The sequence below is a fragment of the Poeciliopsis prolifica genome, unplaced genomic scaffold (assembly GCF_027474105.1).
Source record: "Poeciliopsis prolifica strain line A6 unplaced genomic scaffold, Auburn_PproV2 SCAFFOLD027, whole genome shotgun sequence".
Taxonomy (NCBI): Eukaryota; Metazoa; Chordata; class Actinopteri; order Cyprinodontiformes; family Poeciliidae; genus Poeciliopsis; species Poeciliopsis prolifica.
In genome coordinates, this window is record NW_026562402.1 from 4,784,970 (window position 1) to 4,807,527 (window position 22,558).

General features: G+C 43.4%; 3 protein-coding genes across 5 annotated transcripts; 2 read left to right on the plus strand and 1 right to left on the minus strand.

Moving 5' to 3' along the window:
• Positions 1-112: 112 nt before the first annotated feature.
• Positions 113-6,452, plus strand: icmt (isoprenylcysteine carboxyl methyltransferase). Its single transcript, XM_055048620.1, has 5 exons — positions 113-572; positions 2,062-2,150; positions 2,275-2,444; positions 2,878-3,095; positions 3,407-6,452. The coding sequence occupies exons 1-5, from the start codon at positions 354-356 to the stop codon at positions 3,584-3,586; spliced, it is 876 nt and encodes a 291-aa protein (XP_054904595.1). The 5' UTR covers positions 113-353; the 3' UTR covers positions 3,587-6,452.
• A 472-nt stretch (positions 6,453-6,924) lies between these two features.
• LOC129371846 (60S ribosomal protein L22) lies at positions 6,925-11,408 on the plus strand. 2 transcript variants are annotated; one of them, XM_055048679.1, is made up of 4 exons: positions 6,925-7,010; positions 7,431-7,541; positions 8,611-8,735; positions 11,219-11,408. In XM_055048679.1, the coding sequence occupies exons 1-4, from the start codon at positions 6,999-7,001 to the stop codon at positions 11,361-11,363; spliced, it is 393 nt and encodes a 130-aa protein (XP_054904654.1). In that variant the 5' UTR covers positions 6,925-6,998; the 3' UTR covers positions 11,364-11,408. The 2 variants fall into 2 exon arrangements, with proteins under 2 accessions (XP_054904654.1, XP_054904655.1); XM_055048680.1 differs by having other exon boundaries at positions 6,940-7,010; positions 7,434-7,541.
• Positions 11,409-11,924: 516 nt separating this feature from the next.
• Positions 11,925-21,310, minus strand: rcc2 (regulator of chromosome condensation 2). Of its 2 annotated transcripts, none has more exons than XM_055048691.1 (13): positions 21,204-21,310; positions 18,923-19,144; positions 18,427-18,520; positions 15,932-16,075; positions 15,716-15,847; positions 15,532-15,620; positions 15,309-15,423; positions 14,368-14,534; positions 14,108-14,288; positions 13,931-14,036; positions 13,767-13,839; positions 13,608-13,685; positions 11,925-12,847 (listed from the first exon to the last, which is right to left on the minus strand). In XM_055048691.1, exons 2-13 carry the CDS (start codon positions 19,121-19,123, stop codon positions 12,743-12,745), a joined length of 1,485 nt encoding a protein of 494 aa, XP_054904666.1. In that variant the 5' UTR covers positions 19,124-19,144; positions 21,204-21,310; the 3' UTR covers positions 11,925-12,742. The 2 variants fall into 2 exon arrangements, with proteins under 2 accessions (XP_054904666.1, XP_054904665.1); XM_055048690.1 differs by lacking the exon at positions 21,204-21,310 and adding an exon at positions 21,076-21,184.
• Between the last annotated feature and the right edge of the window lie 1,248 nt (positions 21,311-22,558).

Sequence of the window (22,558 nt, forward strand, 5' to 3'; positions counted from 1 at the left end):
ATCATAAAGTAGGTCACAGATGAAAACTGGCCTACATAACATCGAATGAATGATTTTTAAAAAAAAATGAAAGCTAGTTTTATTCAGTGTCCTCTCTCTGCCAGCATTACAAGCCTCAACTCCTGTCACCGGATAGCTCCTGAAGGTGTCTGGTGACACACTGAGTGCCTTTCTGGAGCTGAAAATCCAGAACTTGTCCATACTCCGGGTTAACGAACTCAAAAGTTTTAATTTAGCCCGCTTTCTACGAAAACCGAGATTTTCTTTTTTTTCTGATGGTCTTTGAATGCGGCATACGTCAACAACATTGAGACCTCGCGAGACTCGGTTTGGCACATCCCGGTACTTCCATCATGGCAGGCAGTAAGTTGGTGTTAGAAGGCAGAGTGAGTGTAAAAAGCTTTCTTTTAGGCCTCAGCGTCGTCCTCATCCCGCTCATTCGGACCTGGTTCGGACACCTGGACTGGGTCTTTGATTATCTGACAGAGACTCCCGGGAAAATTGCAATTTGTGTCCACATTGCGGCTATTAACGGCCTTTTGCTTGTCATATACAGGGGACCAGTGTATAAGGTAAGCACATACGATGCTCTACATCCCGTACATTTGACCAACAGACCGCTGCTCGTGTTTAAAATGTTTCCTGCTTTCCAGTCTGCTGCTGGGACGAGCAGAGAGTTTCATTCTCTGCTTTAGCCTTAGAGCAGGATTAGCAAACCCCCAGCTTCAGCTCGGTGCAGATAATCTTATTAGGCAAATCGAGAAGACAGCTGGTGTTACCTCGCTAAGCACAGGACCTCGGGACATGGCGCTGAAGTGGCACATTAGCAACATATTGTTTTACTTTCGCATATGAAGCCGTACGGAAGCTCAGACGTGCCACTGCTGAAGAACTCAGTCGTGTTCGTAACTTTGTTGAACTGTTCCGCCCACAGAGACCAACCCTGGAGTATGCAGGAATGTTTTTGTTTATTTTACTTATAAACAGAAATTAAATAGTTTCTTTAAAATGACAATAAGTGTTCTTTAGTACATACTTATCAAAGATTATAGTTGTTGTTTGTTTTTTTTAGAAAGTCTGGTATCTTTAGCGACTCCAAAAGGGTTTTATGTAACTGGACTGGAGGCAAAAAGGACTCCTTCTCACCCTGTTGATCACATGTTTTCAAAGCCCCAAAGTCCAAACAGCTCTGGAGGCTGCTTGACCCCGATCCGTTCAATCAGTGTAATGAATGGTTAAGAAATGGATTCCCAGTAACTCTGGTGGTCAAGTTTACCAGAAGTTGGTATCCTGAGGCACTTGAGCCTTTTTGCTGCATTTATTCCCTTATGTTCTACAGAAGGAAGAATAAAAGTTTAGGAACTAACTGCCCCACAGCATGAATAGTTCCTGTGGATGTCAGGCCATCAGTTCAGTTCACAGCAGTGCACCATGGAGCCTCATGTTAAGCAAAGATCAGTAAAGCTTTCACCGGTGGCATCTCAGAAGCTCCATACTCAAATTTTCTCAATGACATTAACCAATTAAGATTTTAAGGGTTTCTGCATTTACTCCGATTTTTTTCCTTCATCATGTTAGGCCATTATACTTGACTTCAGCTCAAATTCAGCTAAAAAGTACTTTATTAAATGTTGTTGTAACTCGTATCTTACAAGTATCTTGAAAGAGTCATTCTGGACAGAGTTGCCAAGGATCTCCAGTGGCAGTCAGTCTTGCAATAAATCTGCAGAAGCCTCTGACTGAAAACTGTTGTTGCGTGACGCTCATGCTAACAGCTCAATATCCACAATATTCCACATTAACATATCCTGGATGATGACACCATAAGTTATCAAGCTTTGCTAATCCACCTTCTTTCCTTTTGCCGCTCCTCTGTAAACACCGTTATATGGTGTTTATCTAATACTATATAAACGATATAAATACTATACTACAGTAAACACTATTCCATAGTGTTTATGGAGTTTATAGAGTCTCTTTATAGGATATGTTAGCTCCAGCTAATCATCGTCATGAGTACAGAGTGGTCTGATGTTAATGGAGTGTTGTGGCCTGTTGCAGGTCGCAGTGAGAGCCTGCTTCCTGGGAGTTACGTTTGGCTGTGGCCTAATCATCAGCTTCTCTGACACCACTTGGACACATTTTGGCTGGTATGTATTAAATATGAACTGCATTGTTAGTTTTAGTTTTTGTCAATTAAAAAAAGGTCTTACAGCTGTCTCTATCATCACGGGGTTGGATCCTTTGTGACATGTTAAATGCGTCTTTCTCCAGGTACATGTGCTCCCTCTCGTTCTTCCATTACTCTGAATACCTGGTGACCGCCGTCATCAACCCTCGCAGCCTGTCGCTGGACTCGTTCCTGCTCAACCACAGCCTGGAGTACACGCTGGCCGCCGTGTCGTCCTGGCTGGAGTTCACCGTGGAGAAGCTCACTGTTCCAGGTGCTGCTGCCTGCAGGTTTCTGCTCTGTGATCTAACACCTGTTGGCTTGTATGTGGCTTTTATTAACAGGGCGTTTGAGTTTCCAAAATAGAATAAGACGAGCTTGATCTGAGCAGCTGTTTTCAGGAACATCTCTGGGGCAAATAAATTCTAATGTTGCTTTGAGACCATTTTCAATTAATATGTAGATGATGGGAATATAATTCAAGTTTGCTCTCCCAAACACTAACTCACTATAATTTTGTAATGAACACTTTACATTGGAGCTGGAAGATATTTTAAATATTCCAAATGAAACAACCAAAATCAAAATAAAAAGGTCACTCCTCCAGTCAGTGAATTAGATGTTAATATTTTCCCTACATCTTTATTAGATTTTTCCAAAACATTTATGTGCTGTTCCTGTCTCTTGACCTCTGTCTCCTGCCATAGAGCTGAAGCATCTAAACTGGGTCAGTTTGGTCGGACTGGTCATGGTGCTGTGTGGCGAGGGCCTGCGGAAGGCTGCCATGTTGACGGCCGGCTCCAACTTCAACCACATTGTCCAGAATGAGAAAGCCCAGAGCCACGTTCTGGTCACCAGCGGGGTCTACGCCTACTTCAGACACCCATCCTACGTAGGCTGGTTCTACTGGAGCATAGGAACTCAGGTGACACAATTCATGCTGCTCTTCAGTGTCAATGCAAACTTCACTTTATGACCAACCACTTCAACAGGTCCAGTCAGTTATTTACCAGCTGCTGCTCTTCACTGGTCCTCATCCATCTCTGTCATATCTTATAGCTTTCAATGTCTGATCTCTTAGGATTTATGAAAGGTTATCAGAACATCTACAGCATTCCAACATAAAGCTTTTAGATCCACTTTGACTGGTCTCTTGAGATCCACCTTAATGGGCCCCAAACAGGACCGAGAGTGATAGTGGTTGTGTTGTTCGCTGATGAGTGTCCGTTCCTGCAGGTCATGCTGTGCAACCCGGTCTGCATCCTGGGCTACACGATAGCCAGCTGGCGCTTCTTCCGGGAGCGGATAGAGGAGGAGGAGCTCTCACTCATCCATTTCTTTGCCGAGGACTACGTGGAGTACAAAAAGAAGGTCCCCACCGGGCTGCCCTTCATCTCTGGCATCCGGGTCAACTAGTCCCCTAGACCTGGACACGAAGCCCAACAGACTTCAAGCTCCATAGCAGGTCAGACCTGGAGGCGACGTGTGGTCTGCTGTAGCAGCTGCCGCCCCCTCAAGGTGAAGTCGCGGCCCCCGGCTGAGAGCCTGCAGCGGCTGCAAAGGCAGAGCGACGGCAGCTGGGCTGCTGTTTTTCTACCAACATCCAGTATATGAACAGAGAACCTCAGCTGTACACGCATTCCCACTCTCGCCCGTTTCTGTCTGCATGCTGTCACCTTGGCGATAGGTTTCCACTCATCTGCTGGCTGCTTTGCCCGGACCCTTCAGCATCACATGTCAGAGTTCATTTCATGTACTAGAGATGTTTCACAGAAAATGAACAATATTATGTGGAGGGACACGCTTAAGGCTTTTCCCAATCAGAAGCATTTAAATGGACGACGTCTTCTCCTGCTTTTTTTCTACGTCTACTGCTTACTTACTCACCATATTATCAATATCCATATTTATTTCTGACCCCACTCTCTTACAGTGGTAAAAGACGTGACATGTTCTGTCACCTGGTTAGCATCAAAATGGGAATATTTCTATAAAAGCCATGTTTTCTCATGTGCACTTTCTCATTTTGAGCATCTTGTTCTACGTCTTGCAGAAACAATGAAATCTTCTTTCTGGAAAGGAGAAGCAGCTCCAGATACCAACCACAGGTTCTCTGTGGTTGGTTCCGACTGTCTGGCTGGGAGGAGGAGGAAGATGATCACTCTCTCCTGTGATCACCTCCTGCTTTTCTTTCATTTTCTGATATTTTCTAGACAGGGAGAGTTTAATTAAAACAAGAACTGCCTGAAGCAGGGATAGAAAAGAGACCAGCAGGAGATAATTGACCTCCACTTCTGAAAGGACTAAATGTAAATGTTTCTGTAGATTTTTACATCTTTTTTTCTTGCGCTCTCAATGAAACACGCAGCAATATCACATTACATGTGCTGTTTAGCTGAGCAGGGTGTCCTTTGTTACTGAAAACATTGCACAACATAGGACACCTGAACTTTTTGTTTTTTTTTCTCTAAAACTATAGAAGAGCGTAGCGTGGTGAGCCTCTGGTTCTTTTCTGTAATGGGTGAAGCTGTCGGTGTGGCAGAGTTGGGTCTGGGGAATCTTCTGGTGCTCAGGGTTTTGCTTTGTTTGTGGCTGCTTTTCATCCATTTTGTTTTCCAGATGTGTGCTCATCTTGTGGTGTCACCCCGCATCCGTTAGCATCCGTTAGCATCACTTAGAGTCACCAGGGATGATGACTTGTCGTACTGTTTAATATTTAAGCTTTTTCTTTTTTTAAATCAATGATTTGTAACGACTGTAGCACAAACTCAGACGTCCTGTTGGAAGCGCAGTGAGTTCCAAAGTTGTCCCAATAATTCTGTCACACATTTCCATGAATAGTTTGTGCATCTCTGTACAAACCACAAACAGACCAAAGTATTATGCAGAAGATGTTTAGATGTATGCGTGGCGCTTCGCAGTGCTGAGGAATGTTGCGGACATTGCACTGAAGAGTTTGATCTCCACACTTTGTGTTTCATAATAAAGTCTTCCCGCCATGGTTTATAATTCTGAAACAGAGACTATATTAAAGGACGGACGAGGCCACTCTGAGGCGTGGCAGTGGCAGGAGGTCTGCTGTGACTCCGGTGGTGGCGCGTTGTGTTTAGAAGGCGTGTGATCCTCCTGATCCTAGTTGCATTTTGACAGTCAGGTATGCAGTGGCACCCAGAGGGGGCCATGACCCCCGTTGAAAAATGCTGCCTCCCAGTGAATCATGTTCAAAAGGCATACGGGCCATCTTCTTCAATCAAGTGCGTTCCAATTCAATAAAACATATATATATATCTCCATGATTGAAACCAAATGCATGCCCTTGTCATTCTTCTGAGTTTAATATAGAAATAATTTGGTCTCTAAAGGGTGTCTCCTTTTTAGAGGCACCTAAAGGGAGGTGCCCACTAAATATTGGGCTAATAGTAGGCCCAATATTTATTGAGCCCAATAAATATTGCCAATAAATAGCAATATTTAAAGGGGCTAAATATTTAATGGGCTAATATTTATTCATCCAAAATTGAAATGTTTATGTAATCAAGTCAAAAATCTCATTTTATCTTGTCTGCTGTTACCGAAACTTCATATTTGATGTCACATCACATGCTTTGAAAGCTCAGTGACAGGTTGTGCTGATTACACAGCCTATGTTAATCAGTTATCTAACAGTAGCATTCTGTACTATCAGTCCTCTGGCTTTAAAACGAAACGCGTCATGAACCATCAGCTGAATATTTACACGTCATTTGAAAGGTGCTGAATTCCCCTCATTACATTAAATGGTTCATATTTTTATTGAATTGGAACAAACATTAACATTGATGATTAAAATGCAACAATTCAGTGACTACTTGAGGCCCAAACTCCGCCTGTCGGCAATGTTTTCAGCAACTACAGTTTGTCTCAGCTGCTGTTTTCGTAGCTTGACCTCTGAATCCCATCAGAGTTTGATCATCTATTTCTATCAGTCCCTCTGCAGCGCCTGCTCTGACGTCGACTGCAGAGGCGACTCAGTCCCACCACATTCAACAAGACAAAACTCTGAAACTTTGGTCTAAATTTGAATAACAGCTCAGTGAAGGTGATGTTTTTGTTTCTCTTTCAATGTGACACATGTAGCTTGTGGGAGATTTCTGGTAAATGATTAAAGGTTGTGGGCACATACACAGATTTTATGCTGCATAAACAGAGTGGAAAACGGCAGGTTTTCCACTCTGACTGAAAACTGTTGACTGCATTTATTCAGCACTGCTTGTATGAAATAAAGTTGAGGTTATTATCTAAACGGCTCTGGAATTTTTTTCCCTCCTCCTCATAAAATTCAGCATTGTTTAGTGATGGCCAAGTAACAGTGCAATGGACTAAATGATCGCACAGTATGGAATATTATTGCAACAGGTGTCACGGTCTTATGGTAATAAAAAGCATGCAATAAGCAGAATACATGTAAATATTGCAACAAAAAAAAAGATGTAGAGAAGTTTTATCTTAAATAGCATTCATTACACAACATTAAATATTTCAGGCCTTTAGTTATTGTAATGCTGGCAGTGGGTTCCAAGAACTCGTGAAAAATCAAATCAGCATATATTATATAATATATTATATTACATTTTATATATATATAATGTATATAATAATGTAATATATAATCTATAATGTATGTATATATATTATTATTATATATAAAAATACATATATAGTGGTTCAAAGTTTTTCTCGAAGCCAGCCCTTTAATCGATCACAGATAACAAGATACGATCAGTGACTCGGTATTTTATTTTGAACGCATGCGCATTACTGGTTCTTCCTTTCTGCTAGCTTCTCAGCCATGGCGCCTATTGTAAGTGAAGCGCTCTGTTATTACAGTCTTAATTACAGCTCACCAGCCGGCGGTAGCGACCGATAAAAACGGCTGTCGTGACAGTGTAACTGTAGTTTAAGGCTTTAGTGTCATAAAATAGGACTAACGGCCGCTTATGAGGCGGCTTGTTGTTGGTTTGTGTCTGCGGCGGCCTGTTAGCTGTTAGCTCGTAAGTCACCACGTTGTTCCCCTCAGCTGATGGCTGCGCTTTGCTTCTGCTGAGATTAAGTGGCTACCGAGATCAGATGATAAGCTTGGTTTATTATTTTCTTTCTACTCCTGTAGCAACTGAAGCCTGAAACCGAGCCGACCTGCCGTTTATAAAACAAAACCAGACCAGTGTTTTCAGTCCGGTCTTAAAAGGCGTGTGTGTTTGTTGAAAGTGTTTTCTTCTATTAGCAGAAGAAGCAGAACACCGGCAAAGGTGGGAAGAAGAAGAAGCAGGTGCTGAAGTTCACTCTGGACTGCACCCATCCTGTTGAAGATGGCATCATGGACGCTGCTAACTTTGTAAGTTAGTCTCTCCTCGGCTTCTACCCCTCCATGGGCTCTGAACTCACATTCTGCTCGCAGTAACCATCTTCTGATCACGGAACAGATGGGATTTCTTGACGAGATGCAAATTGGCGACCACAGCAGCTTCCCTGTTTGGAAGTCTGGGATTGTGCTCTTCTGAGAAATCAGCAGAAAGTCCGACTGTCTGCAGATGAACATGCAGAGGATGTTGCACAGCAGCTTGACATGAGTGTGTGCTGTGTGTGAGTGGAAAGAGCTAAACAGAATGACTTTAATGATGCGAATAATCAGATGCCCTCTGAACATTAAGCTGAAGTTGGTTTTCTAATGAGGAAATGGCTTGGCAGACTGAGACACATCCTCAGTCTGCTGTGGTTCAGAAACAACATTTAGACTCTTCAAACCTGGACTAGATTGCTGTACGCTACACGCAGAATGTTTCACACCCTGGTTGAGATTTGTGAAGCCTTTGTTTGGTTTGTGGAAGGTGAATAAAAAAGCCATGTTATTGGAATTGTCCTTTAGTCGTTTCCTCAGCTCTAGAGGAAGATCACAAAGCTTGAGGCTGGAAGACGCCACTGAAACACTCGATACGCCAAGACTTTTAATTCTCATCATCAGCAGATCAATCTGAACTGTGAATGCATTAAAATCAGTTGGTGACTGTGACACTCATTACTGTCAGATTCTGTTTATTGTGCTTTAGACCTAAACTAATACCTTAGTGTAAGAAGACGGCTTTCAAAGGGGAAAAAATATGTATATTGAAAAGACGAAAGTTTGATGTCAAAGGCCACTAGAGCCGACAAAACCTTTCAAAAATAATAACGCTAGTTTGTAGTCGTGCCAGCGGAAAACATGCACAGCAGTATTTTCAGTAATATGGCAGCACAAATAGCCTGAAGTTATGAAGCAGTTTGGTTTTGAAGCTCATTGCGTGAGCAAGAGAAGCTGCAGGTCCATGTTGGACAGCCAGACAAGTGGACTCTAACTCTCTTCTGTTAAAGCCAGCTTGTATTAATGACACTGCACTAACACGACCCCCCATGCCACCGTTTTTCAGGAGCAGTTCCTGCAGGAGCGCATCAAGGTGAACGGGAAAGCCGGCAACCTGGGCGGGGGCGTGGTGTCCATCGAGAGGAGCAAGAGCAAGATCACAGTTTCCTCTGAGGTCCCTTTCTCTAAGAGGTGAGGACCAGTCGGTGTTTAGCTTCAGGGTACTGTGGATGAAACTTAAACAGCTGGTATCACCACTGTTTACAACCTTTTTGTGTTGTTTATAGAACAAATACCTTTATAAATGTTTCTTCATATAACAAAAAATGTGAAAAATTCTTTGCTCTGCTACTTTATTAAACACCTTGTCAAAGGTGTTGTTTTTAAAGTGTTGTCCAGATTGCAAACATTAAGTCTATGGACAGGACAAAAGAAAATGCACAATCAGATCAGTAAAAAACCAAACAGTCTTAAAGCCAAGGCATGCTAATGTGTTTTAAGAGTTTTACAAGTGGACAGTAAAGGGGATCCTCTAAAGTGTAGGAGCAGACGGTTCAGCGATCTGGGAGCAGCAACACTGCGAGCTCCATCTCCTCTGAGCTTCAGTCCAGCTGGTCAGCCGGCCTGAGGCATGTGGAGCAGCTCAGAGAGGGAAGTTGGGACAAGACCTTGTAAACGCACAGACATTCAGTGGTTGAGGTGATGAGAGGTGGACACGTCTCCCTCCCTGCAATTCTAGTTACAAGCAGCAGAGTACAGGAGAGGCCTGACGGACGACGGGCTGATTGAAAAATATTCGATAATGTGTATGACTTATGTGGGTCCAGAAGTCATTAATTGCATCATTACGTGGGTTTACAGGAACCAGGTTTTGTTCAGAACAGAAGTGCTGACATTGCAGAGTTGTAAGAGTCCCGTTAAATAAAAGAAAACACAGGAGAAGCTGTATTTCCATCTGTCCACAACATAAACAAGCTGCTGCAGTCTGTGTTCTGTGTCCTCTGGGATCCCAAAATGGACCAGCAACAGCTTCTAATGGTTGAGATTTTACTTCCATGCTAGAGGACTTATTCTGATGTCAGGTGCGTAATGTTGCCGTCTCCAGAATGACCGAGCTCACGGTTCATTCAGTTGAACTTTAGTGATTATGTTTGTAGCTGCAGCAGAAGTCCAGTGTTTGTCTCAGTCTGCCAGGGTTCCTGTGCTCTGAGAAAATCTGGACTGCCAGCTCTGGATATGGATGGAAAATCCTGGGACTTCCAGAGTTTCATCCCTATCCTAGAGTCCTTTGCATTCATTCATTCATTCATGTGTCTGTCAGTGTGCATGTTCTACAGGCTCTGCATATCAAACCTGGCTGTTGTAGAAAGTCCAGAAACAAGTGATTTTTGTGTTGATGCTTGAACGTTTTCCTAAAAAAGAAAAAAGAATGATTTATCTTAACATTTTGAGTCAGGAACATGAGATATGCTATTAATCTCACCAGCAGGACTAACGGGAGCACACATCCACTGCAGAATGTAGACAATGGGAAAGGATAGAAAGAATGGACCATTTTCTCTTATTCCAGAGTCAGAATAGCAGCTATTTGGACTAATAGCTGCTATCCCCACAGAGTCAGGGTTAAGTAACCCCGAAATGAAAAGCTATGACATCCTCCCAGGAGTAAAACTGCAGACAAAGATCCGACACCTTTGCTATTTATCTCCCCCGTCAGCAGAACGTTTCTGGATGGATCGGTGGTGTGTGTGTGTGTGCGTGTCGGCTCCAAACACTAAGCTCACGCTCGGGTTTCTTATCTGTTTTTTTAGTACTTCTATTGATTTAACTATATTGAAACTGATTTTACGGGTCTGTTAGATGCTGCGTTTGTTAACAATCGGGTGAGGAGGTTGGGGTCCTCAGGCATCATTATGACCAACAGGGGACAGAGTTTATATCCAGCTTTGGCTGGGCAGACATTAAATATTAAACAGGCTCCATAGTTATTAGAAACCATCAGGATTCCTGGAGAACACTAACATGATGAAGCTACTATGTGTTGGCCTGTTCACAGTGAAACTGCATGTATATGACATTTAGCATCTTGTCAGATGAATTCATTCCATCCTGGTTGTTTCATTGAAGGAAGATCACAACTGTTAAAAGCTCAAGTAATTTATCTAGAATCAACAGTAACAGTCATTAATTTTTGTGTCTCGTTATCTTAAGTTATTTTTGAGTCTTCAAAGCTCGGCATCAGATTGAATGTTGCTAGGAAGTGTAGTTTGCCATATTAGACGTTCTCTTTAAAATGCCTGAAATGTGAAGGAATTTGAATTATGTGCTGTTGATGTTCATAACTTGTACATGTTATATAGCCATAGCATTTTTACTGGTTTTCCCCACTGTCGATTTCTTGAGCATCAATAATTCTACATAAAACATTAAATGAAGGCACTGTAAATGTATTCTGAAGAAGGCTGTTTTCAAATGGATGTATCATTTTAGCAATGAAGTGATATAATTGTCACCCATTTTTATCACAATAGAACCACAAAATATGCAATTTTCTGTCCACATTATTTCCTCTAATGATCACTGGAACAATGTTCATGCTTGGACATGTTGCTCACTCACAATTCATACAATTGGTGGAATTATTTGTATTTTGAGAGCAATATGTTATTTTGCAGGTACCTGAAGTATCTGACCAAGAAGTACCTGAAGAAGAACAATCTTCGTGACTGGCTGCGCGTTGTCGCTAACACCAAGGAGAGCTACGAGCTCCGCTACTTCCAGATCAATCAGGATGAAGAGGAGGAGGAAGATGAAGATTAAATTGGCGTTTTGTAGGTTTAAATAAATTTTGTTTACAGTACAAAACCTTGTCTGTTTTCAGTCGATAGCATCCTTTCTGTACCAGGACAGATCTGGTATTTTGTCAAGTTGGCGTGTGGCATTCAAGATGTTGGGCTCCAATTGAGGAACGATTGATTTGAGGTTTTAAATTTTACTGAATCGCTAACATTTACCAGTGACATGTAATGCACCAGTTTGACACCATGAAGCTCAATGGAAATTACCTGTGCTGCAAAAACCATCCTCCGCCGCAAAGAGAGAAGCCCCGGTCCGAATGAGGCAGCTTTTAATTCAATGTTTGGATGCGTAGCTTCCTTCACTTCCTCCGCTGCCATTGCTGAAACTACAATTCTGACACAAAATCAACGTCATTGTTCACGACTTTGCCTACGCATTGGCCCGGTCAAATTTGACCTGAGAGAGTCGAGGGGAGAAAGCCTCGGCTGTTGGAGAGAACTTCAATGGCCAGGCTTAAGATTTAGAGAAGTTTAACCCCACATCCCCACAGATTATACATTTATAGAAGTTACATACAGCAGCTTTAAGAAAATTTTTTTATTGTGCTCGCAGGTGAATTATTCAGCTTTTTTTTATTGATTTAAACAAAAAAGCAACATGAGCTCATTTTACATGGACTTTATTTAACCATTGCATTGAAAAAAAAAAAAACAATGTAACCAAGAAATCTCATAAAAATAGAAAGCAGTACAAACAGAACTCTGCCTGATAAGAACAGATCAGTTCTGGAAGTTCTGGCCTGCTTGTGGATCCGCTTTGAGCGTTGGGCTAAACGAAGGCTTGGCGAAGACGGCTCCGCTTATGGAGTGAGTATCCTGGATACAAACACTGAAGGAAGAAGATTAAAGGAATGTAACATCAAGTGGAGTGCACCAGCTCAGAACATCAGCTTCCAAATGTTTGCAATCAGAGGCGGCAGCAGCAGACACCAACTGCCCAACAACCGATTCATCATGGCCTCCATACCCCGAAATGGACGTAGAGAAAAGGCACAGGTATGGAGAATTGGTCTCTGAAACCCCTCAGCAGCTAAAAGCTGCTGTAGCACCGGAAAACATGACATTTTCAAACAAACGACACGAGAAGAAGAAGAACGTTAAAGTGGAAAATCAAACGATACAAGGACTAAATGGGGAGGAAGCACGACTGCAAATCCCGAAGAGCTGGGAGAGACGCTCTGCAGATTCATCGTCTGCCTCCTCTCCCACCTCTCTGGTTTTTAGTGTCCCAATTCGCTTGCAGCCAGTCTGCTGGTAGTTGAGATGTTTCCTGCGCGAACTCGTCTGTCCAGCAGGTTAGCGGGTCGGGAGCGCCAGCTGGCTGAGGCAGCCGGGTTCCTCCTAGATGGTTCGGGGGTTATACTCGGGCAGCTTCTTCAGCTTCTCCTGTTCCTGCTCAGTGTCTTGCCTGGCGATGACCAAGGAGTGGGAGTAGCCCATCACCACCTGGGGAGACCAGCACATTTCAAACATCTGGGACCCGAGGAGCCACCGCTACCACAGGCTGGCTGTTTTGAACAAACTAGAAAGTTTCCACCAGACGCTTTTAGTCCTGCAGGTGTAGCAGTGTGATGTTATTACACTAGATTGTTAAGTGAAAAGGTATTCCGATAGGAAATTCTGAACACCGGCAGCTTTATTTTGAAAGGACGACAGATCCATTGTAAAACAGCGGGTGACTTCCTGTCTCCAAATTATTCTTTTTATTAAAAATTCCATGTGTTGTAAATAAAAATGGGAATTATTATTGTTACTGTTGAACATATTTAGTTCATGGATTGTTGTTTTTAGTATCAGTTTGGAGTTTAAAAATATAAATTAGTGGATTGTAATCTGTGAAGGGTTTTCCCACTCTCCTTCTGCTCTTTCTGTTCAGATTCCGTGGGAGAAGGTATGAAGTTTTGTTTTTGTGTTTAATAAGTGCATGTTAAGTGTAATAAGTGGTGGTTTTATCACTATTTTTGTAAAATAATGTGCTTTGTAGTACTTAACCTTTGTTGAGTTAAGGTTAGCAGTTAGCAGTTCTCTAGCTGCTTTGTACATGAGACATTGCTAATACAAATCCTATATGCATGTGCTGAAGATAGTGTTGTTCATGGCTGAACAGGCGCTGTGGAGCACTGAAAAGAAAACCTGTTCTGATTGGTCGTCCAGGTCAAAGCACCAGACCTGGCGTAGTGTTTTGTGCCGAGTTGCGTTCATGTACCTGCTCGACGTAGACGCCGTCCAGAGTTTTAACTTCCTGAGCAGTTGTGGAGGATTTGGGCTTGTTGTCTCCGTATCCCTAAAAGTCACATGGAGAAATGGATCGATTGGATGTTCTCCCGATTCGCAGCAACACAGCCAACACCATGACCAGAATTACCAGCTCTCCACATGTGGGCGACGGCCCCCAGCTGATTGTGCTCTCATCTGCCGCGATGATGATGCTGCTTTTCCTGTCAAACACACACAACACAGTTGGTTTAGGCACCGCTAAACCCTGAAAACCAGGAGCTGGAAGCGCTTGCCGCAGCAGAACCAGCTCACCCGCAGGCCAGGCTCCGGATCTTCCACCCACACAGATCCTGCACAGCTTTGGGGTACATGGTGGATTCTCTGGAGGTGTTGGTCACTCCCCAGAAGAACAGCCCCCCTGTAAAGCAGCAGACGGTCAGCACTTCATCTACGGCTGGTGTTCAGCTCCGTGTTCTGCTCCTCTCTTACCCATTTCGTTGAGGGCGAAGGAGCACTGGTAGCCGGCGTAGATCTGGGCAGCGCCGCGTCCCGGGAAGTCAAACAGCTTGACGAGTCGAGGAACCATCTCGTCTTTCTGCTCTGTGTGGCCCAGACGGCCGTAGCCTCCGAAACCCCAGCTGAACACCCGCTTCTGGGAGTCCAGCACCAGCTGTCCACACACACACATAACAGTGTCAGGAGTGTTGAAGCAGTCAGTAGAACCAGCAGCCTGGAGGAGGGGCCCTCACCGTGTGGTTGGCTCCACAGGCCACATCCCTCACCACCACATTGGGCACCGGCATGATCTGACCATCCTTGGACTTCTCAATGAAGATAGCAACGCGTCGGGGGATGAGCTCACAGTCAAACTCAATGCGCTGGGCTCGGGCGATAAACTTGCCGTCGCTGTTGTGGCCTGCAGAGACACAGGTCAGTAAGCTTTACCAGCTCACTTCTGGTCCGCTGACAAACCCAGGTCTTGGTTGAGTTGAAGTGAATTCTGGTGTGGTTCAAATGCATATGTGAATGCTAAGCTGCACCAAAAGCAGGAAGCAGACTACTGTACAGGGCAGCCTGGGTAAATACAAAAAAAAAAAACAAGTGCATCTAGCACTAGCAGGAGAAATGGAACAAATGTAGAAAATGTGGTCCCCAACTGAACCAAGTTTACCAGACTATCAGGGGGGAAAACACCCAAAGAGGATCACAGAACCAAAGGACCTATGACCCAGGCCTCACCTAGGTGATGATCAGAGCATATCTAGGTCATTTCCCCAAGTCCTTCCATACTGGGAGCATCTATAAATAAGCTTCTATAGGCAGGTTGTATGAGCCCAGAGACAGAACGATCTGAAACATTGTGACAAGTCTAACTTTTTTCCATTTTAATAGTTAAATGTCCATCATCCCCAGATTACCATCATCCATCTAGGAAACAATCATTGGTAGAGTAAAATAGGCAGAATCAGAGTTTTCACAGTCTGAATGTATTTTATTTTAACCTAACAGCAGGAACAGAAACATTACAAACGACAGAAGTATTACTGCCGGGATTACTGGGAATTTTGTAGTTGTGAACAAGAAAGAGTTAGACGTTCAGAAAGTCTGGAGACGTTTTGTTTTGCTCCCAGACTGTCCATCATGTCCTACAGACTCACTTCACCAAAGCAGATAATGGAATAGTTTTTACCTAACTGTCCATACTCAGGGCAGCCGAACGAATACAGGTTTCCTTTGCAGTCCACCACCATGCTGAACTCGGCACCGCAGGCCACCTTCACCAGAGGCTGACCATTGTAGGAAATCTGGGGGAAAAAGATTAAAATACTGGGAATGCTGGAATCACTGGAGAACCTGGAAGTCTCAATGATTTGTCATGGATCAGGGATGATCTGGATGGAAGCCACACTCACCGGTGCCGGGGTGAGGACTGCATCAGTCTGACTGCCTTGGCCGAGCTGACCCAGTTTGTTTTCACCGAAGGAATAAACGGTGCCGTCCTCTGAGGAAACAGCAGCAAATATGTAGAGATCCAAACACCCCGATCTGTTCGGAAAAACGGTCCAATCGCTGCTGGACCTGAGAGGACCTGCCCACCTGTAAGTGCCATGGTATGATTGCGTCCGCAGGCTGCAGAAACGACCACCTGATCGGCCAGGCCCTCGATCAGCTTCGGAGCCTCCAAACGTTTGGTGTCCCCGTGACCGAGCTGACCTTTGTCATTACGACCTGAGGAGGAGAGAAGGCCGTGGGGGTCAGGAGAGAACTCTGCTGGAGGAGAAGTTCAGACAGTGGGAGCGTCATGGAGCTCACCCCAGCTCCAGAGCTTGCCCTCAGTGGTCATGAGGAGACTGTGAGCAGCACAGGGGCCCGACACCACACAGCTGACCTGGACGTCGTTCAGACACCCGTAGCGGTGAGGACCCCACAGGTTCTGGCCCAGGTTACGGAAAGCAGCTGGAAAACACACAGAGGCCACACAGTTAGGATGCTCGGTAATTAGACACACACCACCTGCTAACTTTATTCTGTGTCCTTCAAGCAGTTTCTGCAGGTTGCAGCAGTCATAATGAATGCTCCTGACCAAAGACGCTCTGTCCTTGCTGCCATTGTGACAGAACAGGTTTTCTCCCACATGTCCAACATTCCCTGGTGGAACATCTGGGGGTTTGCGATATGGCATAAAATACATATTCCAATATCTGTTGTGATGGGTGAAGAAACAATATATATCGCTATCTGTTTTTGGCATGACATTTAAAATAGAAAGGGGAAAAAAAGTACATACTAATTGAGTGAAGCATACTCTTCATTGCCATAAGTAGGTTATATATTACCCATCACCCATCATGGTGTTTTTTAAAGCGAAATTTGCAAGGACAATTATAAAAATAGAAATAGAAACAGTTTTGCTAACTTCAACATCAGACCTACGCTTTTATTCACACTGTATGTTGGTGAAAAAAATATATTCTTGCCTGTAATTTGATATGTAGAAGTTGGAGATCCAGTGATGAATCCTCAGCATTAGACTGAGGGCAGCCAGAATAATTTACGTTGCTAAATTATTATATTCATGACACACAGATAAAAAATATGAATAAATGAATTGGAAAACAACCTCAAAAACGGTAGTAGGGGTATCAAGGGTAGAAGGGCAGGGGCTCCAGCCCCCTTCACCCCACCTCCGTACACGTGCCTGTTATGGCATTTTAGGAAAGAAAATTTAGATTTTCTAATTCAGAAATCGGACTAAAATTTTTATTTACATCTTAAATAAATGGATTTTTGATATTGTAGAAAATAGGCTTAAGTGGTTAAATAGAAACATCTGGAGAACGTGCCAATTTCTTTGATCCAAATAATTGATTAATTATCAAATTAATCGACCACTAAAAAAAAATCATCAACTCCAGCACTAATGTCGTCAGGTTGCGTGATTTATGACTCTGTGTTGGTATGACCTTGAACCTTATGTGCGTGTGTGTGAGGTAGAGTGTGTTTGTAGAGCAAGAGTGCGCAGTAGACGTGTGTGTGGCAATTTGTCTCCTGCAATTGAGAAGAAGTTATCGTCCGCCGATGATGCTGTCCACCCAGCCCACGGGCAGAGATGCCCCACCCACCACACCTCCCAGGCTCACTGGCAACCAGGTTTCTCAAGCCCCCGCCAACAGAACCACACAGCACCAAGGGATTATTCAGATACTCATGCTGTTATTTATCTTTTCTCGAACCACACAGTTACGTCAAATTGAGAAACAAACAGCAAGTTAAACCCACTTGAGTGCGACGCTGCGTTCTTTGGAGTGCTGACCGGACCCACCACAGTGATCTGAACATTTCAACTAGCAAATTACAGTCCCTATCTTTAAAGAACCACGCTGCAGCGATCAGAATTCACACAAAGCTTCTCTTTTACAGCAAATGTTCAAAAGGTACATCACCATCTGTAGATAATCTTTGTCTCCGCTGCTGCTCCCTGCTGACAACCCCCCACCCACCAACACCCCTAACAAAGCAGATTTATCAGAGAGTGGAGAGAAGTGCAACATGCAGCCTGCCGGAGGCGTCGCACAGCCTGGTGGGAGGGCGGCTTGAGGGGGTGGGTGGCTCACTGTGCAGCATGCATGCATATGAATGGACATTACTGTCACAATCAATTAAAAGAATCCTGCTGGCTGTGACACGCACACTGCCTGCACACACCAAAACAAAGACGCCCATGTGGTCATCTCCACTCCTTTCACTCTCCGTGGCAGACACAACGCAGAACCCGATCAATCCCCCATTGATCCCGTCTGCTTTTACTGGCCGAGATCGGTGCGCTACGCTGATGGGTCAGGATAAGCTTCGAAATGCAGATATCAACCCAGAGCCCTAACAAGACTCCAGTGGTCCCCTCAGGTCTCATCACAATGTTTGGAGCCGATATGGTATCGATAGCGTTCAACACAACAGTTCTGGCTCTCAGTGGTCGGTGAGACCGGAGTCGGCCGTCTCTACTCAATCCGCCACCAACGTGTTTAATGAATTGAACAGATGCACACACTTCCAATGCCTAAGCCCAAGAGGAGAGAACAAGACGCTTCAGGTAGGAGCCGTTTCTTAGAAAAAAAAAGAAGCACATTCCTCTGTGGGGCAGGGTTCTGTCCGCACCAACCGCAGTCGAACACGACAACCAAACCGAGGAAAATAGCGGCTTTGTGTTTCTGACGAGAGGAATCCAGCATGAAAATCTGAAGGTTGCCAGAGACTAACAGAGACTCAGAGGAAACGCTGCAGCATGGTTTGTAAAGTTAACACTCTACCTTGTTGCTTGGGGACCTCCTTTCTTCCAATCAAATCCCAGTTGGTTGCTCCAAAGATGAGAAGCTGACCTCTGACCTTTGGTAGCTCCAGTTTCTGCAGAAAACAAACAATATTAGCTGAAAAAAAAGAAAACTAGCTCAAAAGACTACAACTTTTGTTGTTTCATAACAGGAAAGTTAATAATTAAAAGAGACAGGTTGGATTTAGCGGCTTCACTTAAGCAAAGACGTGCAATGCATTTCCTACTGTTGGACGCCGTTTAAATTCACAGCCCAGGATTAGATCCTGTCACGTGAAAAGGATCCCAATGACCAAAAAAAATATAGTTAAAGTATTTTCACCAACTGGGCTCTTACAATACAGCTGTTTCATTGTTGGGACTTCATTACCTTAACATGATGAACAAACAGCATCGAAGCCACAAATCTGACACAACAAACAGATAAAAGCAGAGCCAGCGACCAGATTGGGGGGAAAAGTTTGAATCCAACCCACTATTTTCTCCTTGACGTCGTCCGCCACAGTGACAGGCTGGAGCCCGGACTTGGCTGCAGGTTTGCCGGGTTTCTTGTTGTTCTCCTGCTCAAAGTCGAACTCGTCGTCACTGCTGAAGTCTCGGTCTTTCCTTTTCCCTGTCGCCCTCTTCCTCTTCATCCCTCCGTTCCCTGATACGTCAGTCACCTTCTTACGGGGCATCTTTTTGCAGTGGGAACGCAGCTGTTGGTAGTTACAAAGAAGCGAGACGCATTCAGACCAAGCAAAGGCTTGGGCAGTTCAGAGAGACGGTGGGGGTGGGGGGACATGTCTCTCTGAGCTGCAGAAGACTAGAGCCAAACAGAGAAACTGTGGTGTTTGAAGAACTTGTACAGAAAAGGAAACAACATCAAAACCTGCTCCAGACACGTCTCACATTATAATACTGGTACATTTCAAAATAAGATCAACTTTGAAGCAAGAGAAGATGCATTTCTTCTTGTTCCTAATTAACATTAAAACTTTTCACACTTTGGTGCATGTAAAATAAAACTACAAAGACAATATGAGCACTTCGAGGACATATTTTCGAACAGCACAGCCCATTTATTGCTGATCCGTCACCTGGAAAAGCATCACTGTTTTATGCATCAAGACGGATTTTGATACAAAAGAAATTCTTCATCTACTGGCATAGTAGTGTTAGACATTGTTACTCATCCTGTAACATCTAGGGGGAAAAAAACTGTTTAATTTTGTTTTGGACTAAAAATAAGCCAGAAATGTGTTAATGTGGTCTTTACCTATCAAGTGACTAAGAGACAGAAACTGAAAACACCCAATAGAAAATCAGTTGAGGGATTGCCTACATTCTCCCCTTTAGTTAAAAGTATATACAACACTTTAATGTTTAATATTTATTCCAGTCGTTACATTTAAACAAACTAATTTGAACAGATGATTCAGTTGAATCATGTGTATTCTATCTGAATGTTAAAATAATGTAGCCAAATCAACCGTCTTACAAAAGAAACCTCTTTGACATTTGCATATTTTGTGCTTCATTATTGGCTCATAGAGGTATGAATCAGTAACAGTGCATCTGCATCTTATGCATTCTGTTGTACAGGGCTGCCTGTGACTGATTTGATGTTTTACGAAGCCAGTCAGAAGTGCAAAAAAAACCATCCGATACAGTCTTTCAGTACTGGGTCTTTGGTACTGAAAGACCCATTGATATGCAATAGTTACATATTAGTTAGTTAACATGTAACTATTATATATTAAACTATTATCAAACTTAGGAAGAAATTTCTAACTTGCCAAGACAACATTCTACCTAAACGCTTGTCAATTGTTGATCAAACTTTCATCAAAGACAACAAAATTTTAGTCTTTATATATATATATATATATATATATATGTGTGTGTGTGTATATGTATATATACATATTTAATATATTTATATATATGATGGTGGGATAAAATAAGAATCAACCTAAATAATGTTTGTTAGAAGATCAGCTGGCGCTTTTCACTGACTTAAGGAACTCCTGACCTTTTTTTTTTTTTTTTTCCTACTCTGGGCACTGTCCGGACTCCATAGGAACAAGTTCACCGAACGGTATTTAGCTGCCGCTGGTTCACCGTATTATTCCATATAACTCGGTACCAGAATCCCACCAGTTCTCCCTGATGGTCCCCCAAAAGAAAGAGGAGCCACAACCCGCCAGCAGACCGAACCGTGAGCCGGTATCCGTTAGCTTCATCAGGCTAAAGCTGCGCCGCTCTTTGTTCGGCTGTTTAGCGTGCTAGCTGCCGTAAAGATCCGCGGTACGGCAGGTGAACTTAGACAGTTTCCCGCTCCACATATGAGCTCCGGGAAGTTTGTGTGCTTAAACAGCATGTGAATTATTTCAAAGCTGCGGATACTTGGAGGAAAACCGAGTAAAATCTAATTGAATGATGAGGCTCATTATGCTAACGTTGCCTCGCTAGTGTATGCTAACAAACAGTCAAAGAGTCTGATGTGCCATACGAGCGATACAACACCAACAAACTTTAAAACCTCCCCCAAACTACAAGTGTTTCTACCCCGGAATATCTGCTGCCTCCTCGGTGTTCCGCAGTCTGGCTAAGTGGTTTGCTAAAACTAAGAAGAAATGATATATACCGGTGATTTCCTGATTCAGCGGCTCTCTGTCCGTCTCCGGTTTGATTGATTTGAACAAAAGAAGCTGCAGTCTGCTTTCACACCACGTGGTTTGCATTTAGCATTCATACAGGAAACCGAGCACTCACCAATACATAAAACCAGGCATGAGAGAGAGAGAGGGGCGGAGGTGACTTTGAGCCGCTGCGATGCAGCACGGAGAGCCGCTGTGAGGGAACAACTCAACCACACTGACACACAGGAAACACACAGTCCCACTTTCACTCAGAAAAAGTTTTTTCAAGAAACACAAACACCGTGTTTTTACACGTAAGGCGCCTGATTCTGTCTCACAAGCACACAGCCATCTAGCTAAACTTCCAAGTGTGCGTATAATTATCTAAACCTTAATTCACTCAAAACCAAAGTGAACTTTAGAAAATGGAGGGGAACCTTCTCAGTTTTGTCAGCCATAATAAAGCATGAATTAATTGCCATTAAAAAAAGTCTCAATAATAGCTTTAGATTAACAAAGCCTACATTAGTGTAATATAAAAAACAAAAGAAAGACTAAGTCCAAAGGAAAGAGGCTATGTCCTCAGAGGGCCCCGATGTATCTAGTGCTTACTGCAGGCCATTTGATGCGCAGCTCTCTTTAAGTATCTTGGCAAAACATAAAGTAAACAAAATAGTTTGAGAGTTGCTTTCTAACATATCTTTCCCCAGTTTTTAATGTTAAATTCTCCTATTATGAGAGTTGAGCACTCCAAGACTGGAACAACCTTCCTGAATCACTCATCTGATCGGCTGTCCCTAGAGTTCTTCACGTCACCGGAAGTGTGGTCAAATTCCTGGTTTAAAACTTTTATCATACTCTCAATCCCATAATTGCCAAACCGATCTTCTCAAAGGAGCCAGAATGGTCGCCTCGACCTCCAGCTGGTTGAAGCATTCATACAGGATGGGGCTCATCCTGAGCAGTCTCACTTGGTTTGTGAAAGGATTGTGCCATGGTGGTTTCTGCATTCTCCTACCCAAATGACCTTAATATGCCAGTGACATGTTGGCTTGAACAGTTCAAAACTGTGTGATCCAACATGATATCAGGAAGTAGCACACAAACAATGTCCTTTCAAAAGATGCAAGCTCAACACACAATTTCGCATTTGTGAGCTATCCTTAAAAACCAGGCCTTGAAAACCTAGACAACCAACCAGTCTAAACAAACTACCAATTTTGCCACCAAAATTGTGACTGAATGCCTTCAGTCACTCTTTGTTTTAAAGCTTCTTAATGGTGATTGTAGCTTCTGCATTTTAGACTTCAAGCCACTGCATTACGGTTGGAAATATTCAGTAGAGAAAAAAAAATCTCAAAAGTACTTAAAAAATTACAACGAAAATACTCCATAACAATTTTTGTCATTTTTACATCTGAATTGTGCTCAGACAGGGCATATACCTCACAAATTCAATTTTCTGAAGCTATATGTGGTGGTGACTCC

Excerpts from the sequence above, each read along its gene's own strand:
- rcc2 (XM_055048691.1), bottom strand. The coding sequence starts at position 19,123 with ATGCCCCGTAAGAAGGTGACTGACGTATCAGGGAACGGAGGGATGAAG. Across the intron at positions 15,621-15,715 it reads TCATACCATGGCACTTACAG|AGGACGGCACCGTTTATTCC; the intron begins GTGGGCAGGTCC and ends CTGTTTCCTCAG. Across the intron at positions 14,037-14,107 it reads CTTCGCCCTCAACGAAATGG|GGGGGCTGTTCTTCTGGGGA; the intron begins GTAAGAGAGGAG and ends GCTGCTTTACAG.
- icmt (XM_055048620.1), top strand. The coding sequence starts at position 354 with ATGGCAGGCAGTAAGTTGGTGTTAGAAGGCAGAGTGAGTGTAAAAAGC. Across the intron at positions 573-2,061 it reads ACAGGGGACCAGTGTATAAG|GTCGCAGTGAGAGCCTGCTT; the intron begins GTAAGCACATAC and ends GGCCTGTTGCAG. Across the intron at positions 2,151-2,274 it reads ACTTGGACACATTTTGGCTG|GTACATGTGCTCCCTCTCGT; the intron begins GTATGTATTAAA and ends GTCTTTCTCCAG.
- LOC129371846 (XM_055048679.1), top strand. Across the intron at positions 7,542-8,610 it reads TCATGGACGCTGCTAACTTT|GAGCAGTTCCTGCAGGAGCG; the intron begins GTAAGTTAGTCT and ends ACCGTTTTTCAG. Across the intron at positions 8,736-11,218 it reads GAGGTCCCTTTCTCTAAGAG|GTACCTGAAGTATCTGACCA; the intron begins GTGAGGACCAGT and ends GTTATTTTGCAG.